This window comes from Argiope bruennichi, chromosome 2 (assembly GCF_947563725.1).
Source record: "Argiope bruennichi chromosome 2, qqArgBrue1.1, whole genome shotgun sequence".
In the NCBI taxonomy this organism is placed as follows: Eukaryota; Metazoa; Arthropoda; class Arachnida; order Araneae; family Araneidae; genus Argiope; species Argiope bruennichi.
The window spans coordinates 38,414,874-38,437,111 of NC_079152.1; the positions used below are offsets into that span (position 1 = coordinate 38,414,874).

Below are 22,238 nucleotides of genomic sequence, written 5' to 3' on the forward strand. Positions count from 1 at the left end.
TAGTATTTTCAGACGCAAAGCTTTAAAAATGAGTACCCAAATGTATGAAAGTACTTTGGCTTTTGTAGAGAGGCATAATTAAAGTTATAAAAGTTTATTTATTATATGGCCATCATAGCGAAAAAATTCAGAATATACATATAAACATATATATATTTGCATCTATACGCATACGAAGTTCTCTGCATTTGACTGTATAGTTTGTTGGGATATTAAAAAAAGCAAACCTACTGGCTTAGACCATTTTTTTATTGCCTCTGACTGCTGTTTGAGTGAAATCACTTTTGCAGTTATCAGGTATAGGATAATAGACATATAAAGAATGATGCAAAGTGCAGAATCAGAAAAGTATAATGTATTTTTAACTTTTGAGAAATTTTTAAAAAATAGTTAGTTATATAAGTCAGAAATACATAATGCACTTGTGGAAAATGATACTTGTGGATTGATGATAAGTATCTTGTAAAAATGGATTATTATTGTTCCAAAAGTGATTGTGATGGAAATTAAAGCTCTGTCTTTATTAACGCAACAAGCATTTGTCTAAACTGCATTTTTAGGAGGGGAAAAAAACTTGATTTTACCTAATTCAAGGCCCATTTCTAAATTCTAGATCGTATAATTATTCTATTCATGTTTATTATTAAGTTGAAATATTCTCTTTACAGTCATTTATTTAATGTTGTGTACTAGTCTGAGTCACTTTAATTTTAGAAAACTACTTTTATAAATCTACTGAAAAGTCGATTTTTATTTATTTTATTACTTTTTAGTTCATTAACTAGATTCGACCGTTGAATATAAAATCATATGAAGAATTAGTCCTCATAGCTTCCTTCGCATAGAAACAACTTTATGGAAAAAAAAGAAATTGCTAAAAATTTAAGAGTTTCAGTGTATCAGAAATCAATTTAGTAACCAATTATAATTTTTTTATACACATGAAGCAGATTAAATCAATACATTGTAGTATAAATGTCGAAGAAACTTCTCCAATAATAAGTCACTAAACTTTGTTTTCCAAGAAACAGACAGAAAGGAATAATAAAGATGTTTTTCTAATATTTCATTCAATATTTTAAAGGAAATTTCAAATCTTAATATAGAAATTAGTGTGATGGTATAGAAACACTTTTACCAGAAACATCTAACAAAAAGTAATGTTTGAAGGATAGTAGAGTAAAAAGAAGAAGAAAACAACAAGAAAACTTAAAAATAGGTAGTTTAAACTTCTACTCGATAAAAGCTACCCTAGCACTTTTGTCTCAGAGAAAATGAAATTCGAACTTTTGTCCAAAAGTTTCCTTGTTTTGCGAACTATATGCATGCTTTATAAGATACCTAGATGATTCGATTGATATCAAAAGTTTAGATGAATTAGCAGAAAGTGACTATATTTATGTCTGAGACGTTTCAGTAAAAAAAAGCACCCTATACAATTTTTTCTCAATAAAATATGTAGCATGCATTTGAATTTTACTTTGCTATTTTGGAGAATCAATAGTAATAGTAATAGGCAAACATTATTAGTGTATAATAACTAAAAAGAAATTTTAAAATGCATATATGTTTACAAAATTAATAAAGTAAATTATAAAGGGTAGAAAAAAGGGGAATAACATGAAAATTGTGCATTTGAAATCAGTGAAACATTTACATATCATGAATTGGAACGAAATACATCAATCTGAAAATATACAATGAAATAATGAATAAATAATAATAAAAAAATAGTACTGTTTATCAGGAAAGTATAAGTGTTGCCCAATTGAAAATTAGAAAAATTGAATGAAAATAACATTTTTATTGGAAATCAAAAGAAATCACCATGGTCACTGCAACACAGGTCCCATCGATAAGGAAGTAACTCTAGGTCTTTTCTGCAGAAAGATGGTGGTTGATTCTTGAGGAACTCCTGCACAGCTTCCTTTACTTCTTAGTCAGAATGAAAATTTGTCTCCTGTAAGGCTCTGTTAAATTGCCCAAAGATGCGGAAGTCACAAGGTGATAAATCCGGATTAAACGGAAGTGTTTTTTAAGGTTGTCCCGGTTTCACGCAAAGCGTGTGTGCTGACATTGTCATGGAAAAGAATCACTTATGTGAGAGGGCCCGGCTGTTTGCTTTTGATTGCTTTCAGCAATTTCGGCAGAGTACTTCAGGATTATGTTGAATGTGTAAGGCTTCCTTAGGGCAGTAAATCAATAAATATTGGTCCACGGCAATCAAAGAATGAGATACCGTATTATTATGCGTTTTTTCGATCTGGACGCATGACGCATCCATGTATAGCACGACATTACTTTCGATCAATTTCCTATACCACGAATCGCTTTCACTGTTGAACGCCGTATGCAGTGCATACCCCTATACCCATAAATTTTCCATATATATATATATATATATATATATATATATATATATGGAATATTTATTATTCCTTTCTGTTTGTTTCTTGGAAAACAAAGTTTAGTGACTTATTATTGGAGAAGTTTCTTCGACATTTATACTACAATGTATTGATTTAATCTGCTTCAAGTATATAAAAAAATTATAATTGGTTACTAAATTGTTTTCTGATGCACTGAAACTCTTAAATTTTTAGCAATTTCTTTTTTTTTTCCATAAAGTTGTTTCTATGCGAAGGAAGCTATGTGGACTAATTCTTCATATGATTTTATATTCAACTGTCGAATCTAGTTAATGAACTAAAAAGTAATAAAATAAATAAAAATCGACTTTTCAGTAGATTTATAAAAGTAGTTTTCTAAAATTAAAGTGACTCAGACTAGTACACAACATTAAATAAATGATTGTAAAGAGAATATTTTAACTTAATAATAAACATGAATAGAATAACTATACTATCTAGAATTTAGAAATGGGCCTTGAATTAGGTAAAATCAAGTTTTTTTCCCCTCCTAAAAATGCAGTTTAGACAAATGCTTGTTGCGTTAATAAAGACAGAGCTTTAATTTCCATCACAATCACTTTTGGAACAATAATAATCCATTTTTAAAAGAGACTTATCATCAATCCACAAGTATCATTTTCCACAAGTGCATTATGTATTTCTGACTTATATAACTAATTATTTTTTAAAAATTTCTCAAAAGTTAAAAATACATTATACTTTTCTGATTCTGCACTTTGCATCATTCTTTATATGTCTATTATCCTATACCTGATAACTGCAAAAGTGATTTCACTCAAACAGCAGTCAGAGGCAATTAAAAAATGGTCTAAGCCAGTAGGTTTGCTTTTTTCAATATCCCAACAAACTATACAGTCAAATGCAGAGAACTTCGTATGCGTATAGATGCAAATATATATATGTTTATATGTATATTCTGAATTTTTTTCGCTATGAAGGCCATATAATAAATAAATTTTTATAACTTTAATTATGCCTCTCTACAAAGTCCAAAGTACTTTCATACATTTGGGTACTTATTTTTAAAACTTTGCGTCTGAAAATACTATTTGCAAAAATTTAGGAAACAAACACGTTTTTTACTTTTTTGAAACAAATTATTTGTACTTTCTTCTTACTCAGGTGTTCATAATTTCTTAAAATGAAACATTTTAATCGACCATTTAAGGAACAGTAATTTGCATACTAATGGCTGCCTTTAGAGACAAGTATATTCGCCTAGATAATTGAGGTTTTATCCAATGGAGCAATATGAATGAATGATTTAAAAAAAACCCAAAGTTCTATTTGATGCGACATAAAGAGATGAATTTAATGATATCAGGCTACTACAAATTATTGTTGTCCCAATTTACAAAACCGATATACTATGGAATAAAACAGAAATGAGAATCCCACTTCGGAAGCAATGTCCAAATAAAGCAATTAACACAGGCGAAAGCATACGATTGAATGTTTTGATAAATCAATTTCAATTTTCTTACATCATTTCTTCAAATAAAAGAAATTCAAAAAATATTTCAAAATAAATTTTAAAAATCTTGCAAATATGATATGCTGTAGAAATTGTAGTGATTTCGCTAGAAAGGCTATTTTACTAAATTTCAAGATAAAGAAAAAACTATTCTTCTGATATAATAATCTTGGAATATATTCAAATTTCTACCCGTATACAAGTCATAACAATTTAACAATAATTTTAATTTTTATTAACAATATTTGAATTTATATTTAACAATGGTTCTAGTGATTAAGCATTGATTGTTACCGGTTTCCATCATCTTGACTTCTTTTTTTTATTTTATTTCTTCTAATTGAATGGAATTTTGATGACAAAGCAAGCCTGCCATCAATGAATTCTAATAATATTTTGCATTTCCTTGAATTATTTAAACGAAATGCTGAATTAAATGCAGTTGTAAAATGATTCAGTGAACCAGTCTGATGTTGAATTTTATAGGCTTCTGATGTTTGGGAAAGGAAATATATATATATATATATATATATATATATATATATATATATATATAGAGAGAGAGAGAGAGAGAGAGAGAGAGAGAGAATTTCGTCATCAATATATACGCAGAACAACTTTAATGAATTCAGAGATTCAGGAAATAAATAGGGGAAATCTTTAATTGCCGAAACTAAAGTTGATTATTATAAAACGTCTGTTTTAAATTAATTGTATTTCAGCATTTATATTTAAATTTTTTTTTCTAATTTCTTTTTTTTCTTAGTGGAGAAAATTGCGCTTACTCGGCAGATATACAATTTAAGATGGGGATTTGAGCGTTTTTATTCTGTATGCATTTCAATTTATAAAGATCAATTAAGCAGAATATGCAGTTATTTCCCATCAATCCACTTCCCTTCTATCTGTTCTCTCTTTCGAGAGAAATACAGAATACGAGTAATTTCATCTTTAACAATGCTTGGGTACATCGTAATCTCAATTTTGTCGCGAGATTTAGAATTCATATTTAAGTCCAACTTTCATTAACAACAAAAGCATTAGGGACTCGCATAAATATTTCAGTAGAATTGATAAAGTTCCATTCTCTTATCTGAGATTTTTGTAATTTCAAGAGGGATTAATCAGAATGGATACTCCTGTTGGAGTTTCCTCGTGGATGGAGAATATCCATCAAAGACAGGGTGTGGACTCGTCAATCTCTCTGGCTAAATTCCATATTGACTAAAATCACATCACTAATCGGAACTTTTCCTTGACGTCTACATTCATTCACAAAAGAACTCCACGAACACGAAAATTAAATCAGAACCCACGCAAATCGATTGCATAAGAAGCGAAGCTGCACACCACTTTGCGTGTGTAGAAAGTGAGTGTCGTCTAAGCGACGCCAGCCTCTACCTTCTCCCATCCCACAATCAATCACTCTTTCTTCAGCGATATCTCTTTTCTTGACGCCTTTTATATCACTTCTTTTGGAACAGGAATCATCGGACCTATTTCATTTTGTTACAGAAAGAGAGTGTTTTAAGTCATAGAGCGCTCACCGTTGGAACGATGAATGTCTACCTTTCCATTAGTTCGAGTTCAGCATTATTCAACAGAATGTTAATGAGTCTCTATTTTTATAATTTTTTCATATAATGAAAAATTATAAGCTTATTGCTTTCGAAAAAGATGATTATGGTATAGCTAAACAGTATTTAGAGATAAGATTTATGTTATTTGATGCATCTTTGGAATGTCATTTAGTCAATTGGTCAAATTCAGTTAATAGAGATTTTTCGGAAATCTTCATATTTTAAAGTACCTTATCCTTGAATGTAATTATGTTTATATTAAGAATTACTTTTTAACAACATTCTTTACAAGATAGAATTCATATTTTTGAATAATCAACTTCTAAAATATAGATATATGAATAAAATGGAATACAAAAGTCATGTAGAAAGAAGTGAAATAAAATGTACAATTTAGATTAGTAAATACAAACAAAAGCGCCATTAAATGGCGAAATCATATTTGGAATACCTAAAACAAACATTCGAAATGTGATTAACCAGTTTTTCTTTTAAACTATCGCAGCAAATGCAAAGGATATTTTGAAAAGTGTAATGGTGTCAAGAAGATTTTATTTTACTTAATTATCTACATTCTAGGAAGAAAGACAAGGAATGTTTAAGTGGCTGCCTCAATTTAGAATATGAGCAAAAATTGAGATCAAGAATCCAGTCCGGCATCTATCTGAAAACTTCATTATCCCACTATTGATCACATTTCAAGATGATAGATTTAACATATGTCTGGCCTTCATTAGAAACTGTAACACACCACCACTATCTGTGGGATGTGCAATTTATCCTACAGAAGAAAGGAGGACATGAAACACGATATTATATCCCAATTAAATTGATATGTCTATTCTCATTTCAAAAATTGGATATTTCCATAGTAACTCCAATTTAATAAAAATAGAGCATTGAATAATTTAAAATAACATTTTTATGAGTGCATCATTGGAAATTTTTTTTTAATAATAATATTGAATTTAGACCTTCAAACTGTTTAAGGGTATATTTTTGCATCGCAGTTCCATGAAACATATAAATTTGATATTGAAATAATTTTATTTTGTCTACTATAGTTTCCAATTAAAATTTCGCTGAAAACAAGAAATTTCTTTTGCTTTAAGCCTAATTAAATATTTTTTGCGGGAAAATGGTATAACAGACAGCTTGAATTGCAATAGCATGTAATAATAATAATAATGTCCATATTTTATACGTCTGCTCTAATATTTCTCAAATAAAAAAGATTGAATCAAAACGTTATTTTTATTGCCATTGATAGTTGTTGCATATATATATATATATATATATATATATATATATATATATATATATATATATATATATATATATATATATATATATATATATATATATATATATATATATATATATATTACATTAAATTAAATGCATTAATACATTAATACATTAATGCATTAATAATTAAATTAAATGCATTTATACATTAAATGTTTATAAATAAAAAATGTGAAAAAAATCCACAAATTAAGAAAACAATTTAAATCAATGTAACATTTTATTAACAACATATGTAAAATTTTGAAAACCATTTTTTTCAAGCTGATAGCAATAGCAACATGAGTAGTTAAGAATGTGCCTGAGCATTTGATTAGTTAAAATATATTAACCGTATAATTTAAATTGCGATACATTATGCATCATACATAAATAATATGCACAATTACATTATTTATATTATTACAACAAACCACGTAGCATGGCAGCACTATAATCATTAGAACAACTTATCTTTTTATCCTATACTTATGTTAATTATTACCATGAGGACCACTTTTTGTAGGGATTTTGTCTTTTATTCCATGAAGAAAGCTATTTATTAGTTTTAAAAATGTTTCTGAAAGAACTACAAGAGATTCATGTTAAAGAAAACTGCGATATTTTTAATGTAAGTGGAATTTAATGTTAAATTTGATAACTTAAAATTGTGTGTACTATGGGTTGAAATCCGAGCTCTGAAGAGACTATTTGAATCTCTAAACTCCTGTGGGATGAATTAAACCAATAATTTTAATTAAAAAGTAACGTATTACATCTGTAACCGTGCTTATCAGTTTTCTTTTACAAGAAAGGTTAGGCAGTTTCAAAACATGTGGGGGAAATCACTCATTGAATAGAGACCGACATTATAGGAAAGAATTTACCTTTTTATATTAATAATTGGCATGATTGCTTAAAATAATTAATATAATGACGTATAATTGGAAAATAAAAACTATCGGATTATTACAACTATATAGAATATATCAAACTAAGTCAATGCTACAATTTTAATGATTGCATTAATTATTTTGTATAATGTAATAACATTTTCGGTTTTTTATACTGTCTAGTTTTTAACAATTTTAATTATATACTGTATTTTTTAAGTATGTAGATGTATTTAGCATATTACTAACATTTATCTAATTCAATACCATTGTTCGAAGATTCATATCACAAAAATTTCAACTTATGAAAAATCCTTCGTTAATTAGTTTTTCTTTGAGATTGACTGAAATTCCACTTGTTAGTAAAGTCCATATTGATATTGCTAACTAACTGATATATTCATATTTTTACTGACTGATGATTTCTCACAGGTTAGTAGTATCTAAATATGGCAAAACTAAACCTCAAATGAACAAACACTAACGTTTATCATAATGTTTCTGTGATGTCATATAGAATGGAATTGAATAACAGATATTAAAGCATAAAAGCAAATAAAAACCAGAAGAAATATGCTATAGGCTCAAAATAAGGAAAGAAAGGGTTTTCAGGCAAAATGTGTACACATATTTGCATATGTGAGTGAATGTTTTATTAATAATGTGCAAAGAATTAAAGAAACTATATTAGAAATGAAACATCATAATTTCCATGGTTCCATCCCTTCCATCATAACATCATGGTTCCATCCCTATGGAGAACCTAATAGTCCAAAATCGTTCTTAATCAATTTTAATCCCAATTGGCAAGATCAAATATTAAAATTCCAGACCAGCAGAATAAATATTAAGAAACCAGGCGACAGCGTAAATAATAAAATGTAGACTATTTTGTCTAGGATATATATATATATATATATATATATATATATATATATATATATATATATATATATATATATATATATATATATATATATATATATATATATATATATATATATATATATATATATATATATATATATATATATATATATATATCCTAGACAAAATAGTCTACAGTAGTCTTAATTATATATATATATATAATTAAGCATAGTATAATGATGTAAGTAAATGTTTTACTTACATCATTATACTATGCTTAATGTATATTATTTTTTATTATATATGCAACATTATATTAATTAAAAAATCCCTCAACAAAAAGCAGCTGTAATTAGAAACTATGTTCTGTTTCAAATTTGGCTCCACCGATTCGGGTAACATTATGTGTTTATTATGACAATAGTTGTGATAAGTAAGTAAAAATAAATTCATTTATGGTTAACTCTCAAAATAATATAAAATTTGATTTATAATTTGGAAAATTTGGTGTAATAAGTAAAATAATATGATGACTAATAACTTGAGTAACAAATATAATGACTAGTAACTTGTGTGGGATAATATAACGTCTAATAACATTCCAAATCTTTAATGAGACACAAAATTGTAGAAGATATATATATATATATATATCCTTTATTTAGTTAATGGTATAATATTTCTTTCTTACAGGACAATAGAACCTTTCTTATACCATGGCTCGTATGCGTATCCATGGCAACTTTGCTAGATGTCTTTTTGTGCATCTACCTCACGGCTAAAGATGTAAGATATTAGAATATTAGAATTGTAGTTCATGATGTCAATTTTCAATTCGTGAAAGACATCTGGTAACCGACTACGTTCGAAAATGTTTTTTTTTAATTGGATTTAATTTTTTTAGATGAATTGTCAATTATAAACACTATAAATACAAAAAAAAATATTTGAAAATATGATATATTTTGAGAAATAGGGAAATTTGTAGTAAATTTCAATGAAATTTAACCAAAACGGTTAAAATTCTGCACAAAATTGCAATGCAGCAATCTCATTTTTCTTTGTACACAAGTTATAGAATATAATGATGAATGAAATGAACCAAAATCTAAGAAACATTTTGAGATGCAAAGAAGTTATGGGTAAAAATATACGTATATACCTTTTTTCCATAAATTTACAACTTAAATTTTCTAAAAACACCTATAAATGTAAAAGTATTTCACCAACAATAAAACTTTTAGTACATTTCATTGCCCATATTATTTAAAACACACGCTGAAATTTTTATTTCAATACCTCTATTAGTTTTTGAGATATCATGTTAACGGTGGAGAATTTTTATGAAAATTGAAGTTTGAGAAAAGTGAAGTTAAAGACACATTTTAGCTTCCAAATTGTTTACAATTCTCCTGGATGATAGGTCAGACCTTCCTTTTCCTAGAAAATACTATTTTGGAAAGAGGGAAGTTTGAACTACAAGAAATAATAATAAAAATATAATTCGCCAATGTGGTCGATAGCCAGTGTTTTTAACGTAGTCGGATACCTTACTCATTATTTCTTTCTATATTTCTTTGAAGATTTTGATTATATAGTAAGAGTTTGATGAAGATGTATAGCATGCATTTAAATATAGTATGAAAATATGAATATGTGATATAATTGAATTGTTTATTTCATGGCGGAATTTAATCTTTCTCAAATTTATAAAAATCATTTGCATTTTCTTAAAAATAATATTTTAAAAAAAGTGAATCAGATGTGAAATATTTAGGAGTCGTATTTTATAAGTTATATTATAAATAAAAAAGTTGTACTTAATAAGGCTAATTTTAAAGAATTTTTGTTGTTTTTGAAGAAAAAATCTGAGGATTCATGGACAAAAAAAAAAAAAAAAATGCAAACTTTCAAAATTTTGTAAAATTACGCATTTATACTTTAATACTTTTGCGAAAAATTTGCGAATATTTACACACACACGCACATATATGTGCGTGTGCATCTGTGTGCTTATCTGTATGCGTATTTGTTTGTGTGTGTGTGTGAGTGTGTGCATGTGTGTATGATCTACAAGTCATTCATCGCATAATTTGATGAAAATTAAGCATTATTTATTTTTGGTTGAAATATTTTTGACGCTTTGTGTTTGCATATTTTTATAATAGCATAAATGCATGATAGTCTTTTAATGGCCAATTAACAAATAATTTAACAGATTATTATAGGAATTTTTAGTTTCAAAGCAATGATATTTTCTGAAAATTTGAGATTTATATATTTACTTTTACATTTTTCATTGACCAATAAAACCACATTTTAAGATTATAAGCGAATCTTTTTATTATTGTTATGATGTACAATATGAAATAATATATAAGGATTATATTTAGTTTAAAAATACGTTTTATGAAATATTCTTTTTTTAAATCGTGATCTTTAAAATTAATGTATGAATGAATGGAGTCTAGATCTTGAAATAAAATCTTCGAAATCTATGAACATTTTTCAAGAATTTGATTCCAAGATTTATAAGGGATATTCTTATTTTTCGCACGAATGGATAATTTTATTTCCTATATCTTATGATAGATTGTCTATAATTATGAATTTTTAAGTGAAATATCATCTTAGTTCGGAACATTATGCACATTTCCATTATTAATGATCCATGTTAAATGTATTGACAGGAAATGTTTTTCCTTTTCTTTTTTTAAAAATCTTTCTCTTAAAGAAAGAAGTGAACACCTTTAAAAATAGTATTTATTTTTATTGTTCTTGGAACCTAGCAACCTATTTCCTTAATACTAAAAGAAAAAAAAAATGTTTATTCAAAATCTTGTAAATTAAATATATCTCCACCTTTAAGAGTTTTACAAATTTCCGAATACATTTCGGTTATGTAACCGTTTGCCGAAGAAAATAGCAAATATATTCATTTCTATTTATTTCATTTTAGTTAAAAATTCAAATCTAATATATATAAAAAAAAAGAAGGAAGCCTATTTTTCACAATTCCAATTGATTATAATCATAATAAGACATAATAAAGCGTTTGTAAGTATAAATCTTAATTTTTTATACTTGCCTTTCTTTATTAACATGCTTATAAATTATTCTATGATTAAAAAGTAATGAATAACACACTATTTCGATAAATTAGGAGCAATTAAAATGAGTTCTAGAAATGAAATTCTGCTCGCAAATACTAGGAACTTCGAGAACATCTTGAAATAATGGGAAGACTTTAGAATCATTTTAGATCAGGAGTGTTTTTAAAAGTAATCTCAAAAATAATTACAAATTTTCTTAAATTAATATTAAATAGATAAATACATAGATAAATATTAACTCAGACCCAGTCTTAAAAAAAATAAAACTTGTTTACACAGTTAAAGGTAATCATTTGAAATGAGAAAATACGGAACAGAGTTTTAAAAAAAAAGTAGAGAATAAGCTATTCGCAGAAATTGAATGTAAAGTGTGTTTTGATAAAAACTGAAGATAGTGAAACCTAATGTTTGATATTAGATTCCAGTTTTTTTTATGATATTTTTAAAGGACAAATTTCTTTATCTATACACTTAAAACTCAATTTAATTCTCTTTAAATCTCAATTTTAATTCTCTTTGAAATTAACTACTGCTTCAATTTCCTGTCGAAATAAAAGAATAAAGATTCTTGAATGTGTTTCTGTGACAAACAAATCTATCTAAAAGTAATCTTTTGGAGAATTTTCGAAAAAAGAAATTTCTGTTCAGGATAAATAAAAGGGAAATATTTCAAAACCTATAGGAAAAAAAAATTAAAAATATTAAGAAAGCTATTAATACAATTTAGTATCAAAGGAATCAAAAGAACAATTAAAATGTATTGAAATTTTAATTATTTATATTTACTATATTGAAATATTCATATCATTTTACTTCACATCAACATAAAAATTGATATCTTATGGAAATGCGAACTAATGCAGTAATAAAAAAAAATGTGCTGTATATAATATAAAGTTATATATGGTAGTAAAATATTCTTCGTAATTTCATCACGTATCTTGTGATATATAATGTAACTTTATTTTTGTTATTAATGAGCAATAAATCCAGGATTCAAAATAATTCGCATGAATATTAGAGTAATTTTTATAAGGAATTAATCGTTGTTCACATTTTATTTCCAAAATATAATTTGAATTTGTGAATTCTAACATGATTGTATGTCGAAATTTTGGAAATAGAGGGTGCCATTTTGAAAAGCTGCAATATTTAAACCATATTAATGGAAATAAAAGAAATATTAATATGTCTGATATGTTTTAGAAGTAAAAGCAGTATCTGTATTTAAGTTATTTGTTTCAATAGTTATATACACAATTATCTTGAATATGTAAAGTTCAAAAAATTATTTAGAATTTTGGAGAGTTATATTATTAAGCATATTAAGAATTAAAATTCAATACTTAAACTTAATGAAAAATCCAATTTCTGGGGATAAAATACAGAAAGATGGAAAATTTTAGACAATGACTGAATCAAAATATCATACCAAAAATTATGTAAGAAAAATTAAATAATTCTCTAAATTAAGAGCTTTTTAGAAAGTGATATATTTGAGGTGTATTTTTTATACGTTTTTCTTAAATTTAAATTTCTGCTGAAAATAGAAACCAATACTGCAAAAGCTTAGATGCTATGAAACGATTATGTGAATATAGGTCCTATGTCAACATATGTCAACTTATAAATTTAATTTATAATGCAACTTATAAATTATAAACTCAACTTATGTCAACATATAAATTTAAAATGAATCACTCAATATACTTCATGGATTTTAAGACATTTCATTGTTAAAGTGAAGTCTTGTGCTAAGCAAATTCAAGGAGATGGTTTAGTTAGAATGTGAAAAATCAATGCTGAAGACATGCTAGTGACAAAGTTAAAGACAAATGAAATATATGAATGTTGTGAGCGTCAAAATAACTTTTTTTCAGTTAAAAGGTCAAAAAGACTTTCTGTATGAAAGAACGTGATCTATTGCCCGATCCTAGGAAAAAAATTAGTATGCAATATTATAAATCAATAACTCATTCAACGTTAACATCAGACCATAAGAGAAGAATAAAAGTGCATGCTTAAAGCATCATATGAGTTGAAGTAGCGATAGGAAAAAGTGAAGTTTGCTAGTCTAAACGACTGGATATTACATTAAGATGGATTGTATTAAAAACTGAGGTGTTTTTAAATGTTGGCATTAATTGGTCGTATTTAAGCTGTATTGTGATGTATTGTACAAGTATCTCTGAATTTTATTAGCGATCAAATGATGTCAAAATTTGACATTGAAATCTCTTAGGATAACATATTACCAACCGCCAAAATCCTCCATTGGGAATTTTAGCAAAACAGTGGTTCACTTCGCATCGCAACTAACACCACACTTACTCTTTATTCATATTATATTTGTGTTTCTCATTGGCCAACATGTAATCATTATCTTAAACTAATCGAGAATCTGAAGCATTATTTGCCATTAGTGTAAAACAACAGTATACGATATTCGATATTGTTGATTGAGATCCATCGATAATTGTGGTATAAAATGAGTCATGAAACTATGTAAAATTTAGGTTATTTGAAAGAAAAAAACTCTTATTAATGCAATAATTAACAAGAAAGAGAAAATAATCAGATCTTAGATTATGAAAAGTTGGCTTATAATATCTTAATTTAAATTTTATCTAACCTATTTTGCAAGCTCTTATAATTTTTGTTATCAAATACGATCCTTTAATATATACAGTTTATTGTTGTAGGTATTTTATAAGCACACCGATTACACTGTAATTAGGAAGACTGGATGAATATTTATGAATTCATTAATTACTATTCTTTTACATTGTATTATAATGAAATTTAAGATAATTACTGCATATGTTCAATTAATCTATTTTTATTCAACATATTTTATTAATACATTTTTAGATAAGAATTTTTTGACAATTGTAATAGGTTTTTGTGGTAGGAATTCATGTAATTGTAATGCGTTTTGTGGCAGGATTTCAGAAAATATTTTATAATTAATTAACTTTCCGCAAAAAATTGATGGAATAATTGATGATCAAAATAAATTATCCTAAATTAAAATCATGATTTACATTCATTAAAAAATTCTGGAAAAAGGTTTTGTTATAAAACAATCACAACTAAATATTTTTAATGTCCTTGCAAGAAATTGTAACTAGATAAAACCTACAAATTGTCGTATAAAATATAAAAATGAATGTGCGGTTAAATGTACGAAAAATAAAACTAAACAAAAAGAAATAAAAGGTTCTGACAGAGCACTTTTTATAATATAAGCTAGAATCCTACATAAAGTATAATCTATAAATAAAATTGAAGAAGCTGAAAAATGAGATAAAATTAAATATTAAATTTAAAATTAATTAAATGAATAACATCTAGACCGGAAACTTGACCGAATATTTAATTTGTCAAAACTATAGAATTGATTCGCCAATTTTATTTTATTTCGCGTTATCATGCGCATAAAAATATATTTAATAACATGATGTCATTTATCCATATCAATCTAGTAATTATAACTATAAAAAGTGTAGTAAAATATGCTGACAACTTTTTTAAAAAAAAATTTATTAAAATTTATTAAATGGAATAAAATTATATAATTGAAAATATAATTTTTTGGTGTAAAAATGAATTTTGCAATTATTCACCAAAAACAAAGAGATTTCACTTAAATTAAAATTAAAAATATAATTAACATGTTGGAAATCCTTTTTCATTTTAATGAATACCTATTACCCAGAATGTAAGTACTAACCTAGAGCTTAGAGGTAGTCTCCTCGGTACTTATAAGTTTCTTGATTTGCACTACAGAACGAATATTATATTTTACGTGTTGTATATTACACGTATGTATTTAATTATACGTGTTGCTAATTACAGATAATTTGTCAGCCTATTAATGTCATAATCTTATCAATTATAGATAAGTACTTATAGTGCACTTACATTAATATTTTAATACTTTCTTTATGAAAGGCCTTAGAAAAAAGTGCAATGCAAGACCTTTTTCCAATGAATCGTATTTCGTTTTAATTTTGCTTTATCATAAATGAAGAGATAATTTTCATGCTTTTAGAATAATGTAAGTAATATGATATTTAGGATGATTCTTAGAATATTTTATTGTTGTTCTTTTTTTATTTTCTCTTTTTAGTCGAGTGATCCTCTGCACTCATTGCTATTTATCACAGATTTTTTCTTCTCGGCTTTAAATGTAAGTATGTGATTTACGATGTTAAAATAAATGGTTTTGAAAACTCATGAAAAAGTTTCTATTGAGTGTAATTAGGCATTATGTAACTAGTAAATGTCGTGTAATGCAATCCAAGATCACTGTAGAAAAATATTTCTGAAAGCGTGTAGGTTCCAGCTCAAGATTTAATAAAATGCATCAACTGCAAAGCATTTTTTTTTATTTTTATTTATTTATTTATTTTTTGGAAAAAAGAAAAGAAATCCTTTACTATTTTCTGAAACGCATGGATATTTTTTTTAATTAATTTTATATTGCATAACGACAACCAATTTGAATGCAATAGTAAATTACGGTTAATGAGTGGCATATATTTAATTAAAGAAATGTATAAACACATCGCAAACATCGTACTTATATTTAGCTGAAACAAAATTTGTGAGTTTTCTTAAATTTTAGTGTTTCTTATGCCTACCCTTTTACATTTAATGTATTATTTCATATATATAAATTTTAATCTCTATTTTCCAATATATCATTGTATACATGGTTTGGCTACTGCAGTTGAGGGCCGAAGCTGAGAAAAAAACATGCTCCGCCTTAAATTAATAAAATATGTTTACACATTTCTTTGAAACTTATTTGTTTGATTAAATATTCTTAAACTGACAAAATTTATAACATAACATAACGCCATCCTGTGCCCCCGGTGCCTATAACACTAAGTTATCTAACCAGTTGGATAAGCACAAGATGGAAGGAAAAAAAAAGAAAGAAAGAAAGAAAATGTTGGTAGAAAGAAAGAGACGACAGACCATCCAGGGTTCTCCAGAGAGAATCCCAACGGTGGCAAATCCTACACGACTGTATTTAATTTTTTGGTGACGTAATAACCGAATAGAGGGGACAAGGATACTTAAACAAATGGTCACTATCGGTTCAACTTACAGGGAAACGAGATTACTAACTGAAAAAATTGATAAATTACATTGAGAACATCTGTATGATATGTATAAGCATATAAATTATCACTGAAAAGTCAGAAATCTGTAACGTCCTTCTGAGTCCTGTGGTTTTGATTTCCTTTGTCAGAACTGCACTTTTGAAGTTATAATTTCGGCTGATTTTGATAAGTGGCATTTTGGTCTCAGCTATTGTGTAGTTTTGAAGAGGTCTTGGTATTTATGAATATGGTTTACTATGGAGTGGATCTTTCCGCGTGAAAGTATATTCGATGCAACTCTCCTGTACCATTCTTCCTCGAGACTTGTTTCTGGCTTCCTCATGTGCCATGAGAGAGTCAGTAGGCATTCGGTAGCATAGTGAATTGGGGATCCTATCTCCCCACAACTACAATAAGGAGAGTTGGACAAAATTTATAGATGTTTTCCTAATAATTCCATCCGTATTTCTTGTAAAATCTAGAATATTATGCCAATCAGTTATTCACTGCAATATCCTAGGTGTTCAGACAGAAAAAGCTCCTAACTGACTTACTTTTAACTGAATGTTAGTGAAACATGAAATTAAACATTTTTAATCTATAAAAAAAAACTGAGTGAGAAATAATGCATTTATAATTATAGATTTAATCAGTTTAACGCTAGATTCAATTTCATTTTTGTTGAAATAAGATTTTTCTAAAAGAAACCCAGAAAGAAATTTTGAATTTGAGTTTTTTGTTCAGAAATTGTTTCCAATAATAATAATTATTATACTTGTAAACATTGACAAAACAATAAATAGTCAGATTCATTTTATTTTAGAATATTTTATTTAGAATTATTAGAATATTTAATTTAGAATCGCTCTCAAAATGTAATAGAATTACATTTAATTGCAAAATAGATGGTAAAATATTCTTCTTTAAAGGCATATGTGTTTGAATAGAATATTTGTCTTTCTTATTTTTATTTTTTTTAATTTCACGCAGCAATTAAAATTAGAAATAATGTCAGTCAAACTCAAATTAACATTCATATGTCCAAATTAGATTCAGATGCCTTATTGTAACTCAATATCAAATAGTTAATAATTTAAATTTTAAAGAACGTTATTTTTACATTTTAAACGTTTTTATTAAAATTTAATGATTAAACGTTAGGGTATTTCAGGGCAGTTGGAAAAACTTCTACAGTCATTGTCATTTTTTATTCGTATTTATGCCATTTAATATGTTTGGGGTGTGCTGACACCCCATGCCCGTTCTCGTGTTACGTTTCACGGCGCCCGTCCTGCCGGGTTAAATTAATAAAATGGGAAAGAGAACATAACTGCTTTTTATGAATGCATGATCATGTTCAGCAATGTTCTTTAAGCAAAACCAATTGCGAAACATATGTGATAGGTTCCCAATTAGCTCAGAGACTATTGAGTGATTAGGAACTTAAGATTTGGCTTCTGATTAAAGGATGGTGACTAGTTGTATTGAAGTTCAATTTGTGTTATGTTGCAAACTCAGATAGTGTTGTTAAGGATTAATTCAATATTACTCACATCTGTGCTTGAATTCGAACGAACAATATCGTCGGAAAAAATTGCAGTACTAACAAATTTTGGTTTCCATTTCTCTACACCGGCCAAAAGTAGAAAGAAAAGAACAGGGCTTAAGACTAATCCTTCAGGAACGCCCTGATGCAGTCTAAGAGAATCCGAAAAGGTCTTGTTGAATTTAACTCTAATGGATCTGTAATGCGGAAAATCAGCTATCCAAACCAAGGCATAACCCCTAATATTTGCTTATTTGTTTAATAATAAAACTTAATTGTTTTAATTGTTTAATAATCGTTAAAAGTTAAAATTCTGAATAAGAATGGGTAATAATGTCTTCAAAGTACTCATTTAAGCTATAAAATGACCAAATTTTATAAACGATATTTTTGGGTTAAAATCAATTGCATATGAATCCACTTTTATTATTTTTGCTACAGGTGCCACAAAATGCAATTAATAGCAACTTAATTTTGTATTTATGCATCTTTATCAGGTATATTGCTTACTATGTGTGATATCTCAATATCAAGAATATACAGCCGGAAGAGGCAGACCAGAAGACTGTATAAGAATGGAGGTAATTTTAAATGAAATGCTGCATATCAATTCTTTGAAAAAGTATTTTTTTTATATTAATGTATGTGATTTTCAGATTTGTTACAATGATTGTAATACTTATTTATTTGAAATGAAAATTTCTTCCGTTCTAGTTTTTTTTTCTCCAATGATTATACTAATTATTTATTTGAAATGACAACTCCTTGCTTTATAAATTGAAATAGGGCAGAACATTCAATTATAAAGTTAAATTCTTTAAAAAGTAAATGAAAGGAAAATTTTGGAATCAGGTCCGTGCTTTAAAATAAAACTCTTCTTTAATGTAAAATTTCTAATATCTTTCTTTCCTTTAAAACATTTTAAGAATTTCTTAGTATTGTGTTATAAATGAAACGAGAAAAAAATACTTCCAGTTTAATATGTCCCATAAATTATCACTTTTATTTTAATTTAAAAATAATTAGTTATACTAAATAATTCGGCAAAAATCCAACATTTCGAAACAGGAATCAAACATTTTGATGACTAAATATTTGGTATTAGTCATCAAAACCTAATATCAAAAATGAAACCAATTATCTTCATTATTCTAAGTGATATAGAATCATTTATATGTTTAAATACATAACAGAAATAAATTTGGTAAAATACTGTGGTTTCAAATGTTTCTTTCCAATGTTTTTTTTTGGAACTTAATACTTCTTTTAGAATTGTCAATGTTTTCTATTCACATTTTTTCATCTGATTTTTAATATTTTTGGAATTTTTAAATATAAGACAATTTTTTAAAATAATCTTTATGCACAGTTTGAAATATATATATATATATATATATATATATATATATATATATATACATAGATAGATAGATAGATAGATAGATAGATAGATAGAGAGAGAGAGAGAGAGAGAGAGAGAGAGAGAGAGAAAACATTTTTTTTTCTAATATTCTTTTGAATATTTTTTCTTTCAGGCAGAGCCCAATGCACAATGTTTGAGATTCCACTGGCCGTCTTTTCAAGTGCTCAATCAACCACCTGCTGATCAAGAAAGAGCTCAAGAAGGCACTTCAGATGGCAATTTTCTCACAGTCCCTGGAGCCCAGGCGAACCCTCTAAATAAGTGCCATAAGTCTTCAGAGTCAATCAACTCATGTGCCAGTACGAGATGCATTGTGGAAATATGCCATAACGAATCTTTCAGTGGTTGTGTTAATGTTCTCATTTTCAAGCATATTTTAAACATGCTTTTTAAACAACCAAGCATAGTCAGAGAATTTAGCGCACTTGTCAGAAAAAACAATGTCAAATTGTAAAAAGAAAAATAATAAAGAAAAAAAAATCACGTTGTTTAGTAAATAATAGAAAATAATAAATTGAATCGCCATCATAATACTAAAATGGGTAAAATAACACATAATTGCATCGTTATTGCTTTAATTTGTTAGTCTGGCCTTCTAAAGCATGCGATTACGTAACTTACTCGGTTTAGTTTAGTTATATTAACGTCCCATTGTAAAGCAACACTAGGGCTATTTTGGGACGAACCTCGTAATTTTGAACCGCGGTCAGATGACGAGGACGACACGTGAGCTGGCACCTCCCCTCTCCACACCACACCACACTAGCGGGAGGACGTGTAACTTACTCGAATATCATACAAAAGTGGTGGGGTAGGGGTTGAAACTTCAGTTATCATATTTAAATAAAAAAGATTGTGATTTGGGAGGAAGGAAAACTATTTATCTAAGAGACGTATATAAGAAAGTTGTAGGAAATTCTGTAAAATGAGCTGCGAATGTTAAGATATATTAAAGTTCATAAGAAGGAAAGAAGTACATAAAAAACAATCTTTGGTTCTTTTTTACACATTTTTTGCAGTTCCACAAGATTACGTCTGCATATTAAAACATATGGTAAAATTTTCAAATATATATAAATAATATTATCATTTTGAAAAATTCGTTTTTTTAGGAAAAAGAATCATCGAAAAATGCATATACTTTTATAGATATTTGAATTCCTTTAGAATGAAAAAAAATATCCTGTTCTGAAAATACTTTTTCATTATTTCAAATAATTTCTTTATGGTCGTTTTTCATAAAACAAAAAGAAAATGGGGTAGAGAAAATAAAATTGAACATAAAATTATGTTTCATTCTTAGTGTTCATGAGAAAAATGTGTTTCAATATAATGCTATTATTTTTATTTTTTAATTGTTTTTATTTTCCTTTAAACAAATATGAAGGAAGTTTTGAAATCATCAACGATTACTCGAGCTTTTGGAAAATCTCCACGTTTTAGACTATGCCAGAGTTCGAAACACACAAATATCTGTCCATAGGGCTTTATACTGAGCCATAGATTTCTATCAAATTTTGACCAAAATCCGTTCAGAGAAGATTTATTTGTTAAAAGTATATAAGTTAATACGAAAGCTTGAATACAAAAAATAGTTAGATGAACAAAATTCGGAGCGCAGATTTAACAGCTCTTGTGTAGACACCAGTCAAAATTTGATCTAAATCTAACTACGGATTGATTGTATGACGGTGCATACTTTCAGAAACAGGCAAACGTGATCATTTAAAAATCCAATGACTTAATATCACATTTGGTATGCGAATTTTTGATTGCAAATGTACTTTTATACCATATTTTTGTTTCGGTCTGTTGGGAAAAACCCGTATTCGATTTTTCGGATAATATTAATAGCATTCCAGTGATTAATTGCCAAAAACAGCCAATCAGCACATGATAGATTCAGTAAAATGCTAAATTCAGGCCAAAAGTTAACATTTTGTAATTATTGTATGTCAATTATTGTATGCAAAGAGGGCTCTGAGTTCACATATTTTAGGTTTGGGAAGACCCGGTATTTTATGCTAAATTTATTACGAAAGATAGAACAGTATAATATATTGCAAAATACCATATTAATCACTTAACTGTTTTATTTTCTTTACTATCTCATAAGATGACACCTTCTATTTTAGGAATATTTTCTTATTTTGGTTCAAATGGAACATTGAATACTTAACTTATATATGTATTCGAAGTAATTTTAATAGTGAATTATAATCGTTATGAACGGTTTATTTTTTTGCTTACAACTATCAAAATTCGATAAATCGATGCACGTATGGCACTCGGACAACAGTTAAGCGGTTAAAAGGCTAACTTTCTTCAGAATTAACGGATTCACCATTTATTCTGGTTTCCTATAAAAATACATGATAATGAGAACAAGTTGAAAACTGTCGGATTCTTCTCGTTTTTATATTTCCAGATGACAGATGCTAATTTTTATTTTATTAAATTTTTTAAGACATTAAATTTTTATGACGTCAATATATTGTTTACAAAT

At 27.2% G+C, this 22,238-nt stretch overlaps 1 protein-coding gene across 2 annotated transcripts in view; it reads left to right on the forward strand.

Moving 5' to 3' along the window:
• The window catches only part of LOC129961658 (uncharacterized), a 95,839-nt gene that overhangs the window by 69,481 nt on the left and 4,120 nt on the right, over positions 1-22,238 (forward strand). The window contains exons 4-7 of one of the 2 annotated variants that reach the window (XM_056075184.1): positions 9,230-9,322; positions 15,782-15,841; positions 18,807-18,890; positions 19,845-20,076. In XM_056075184.1, coding sequence (XP_055931159.1) covers positions 9,230-9,322; positions 15,782-15,841; positions 18,807-18,890; positions 19,845-20,076 — 469 coding nt within the window. The remainder of the gene's footprint in view (positions 1-9,229; positions 9,323-15,781; positions 15,842-18,806; positions 18,891-19,844; positions 20,077-22,238) is intronic. The other variant, XM_056075185.1, reaches the window with a different exon arrangement.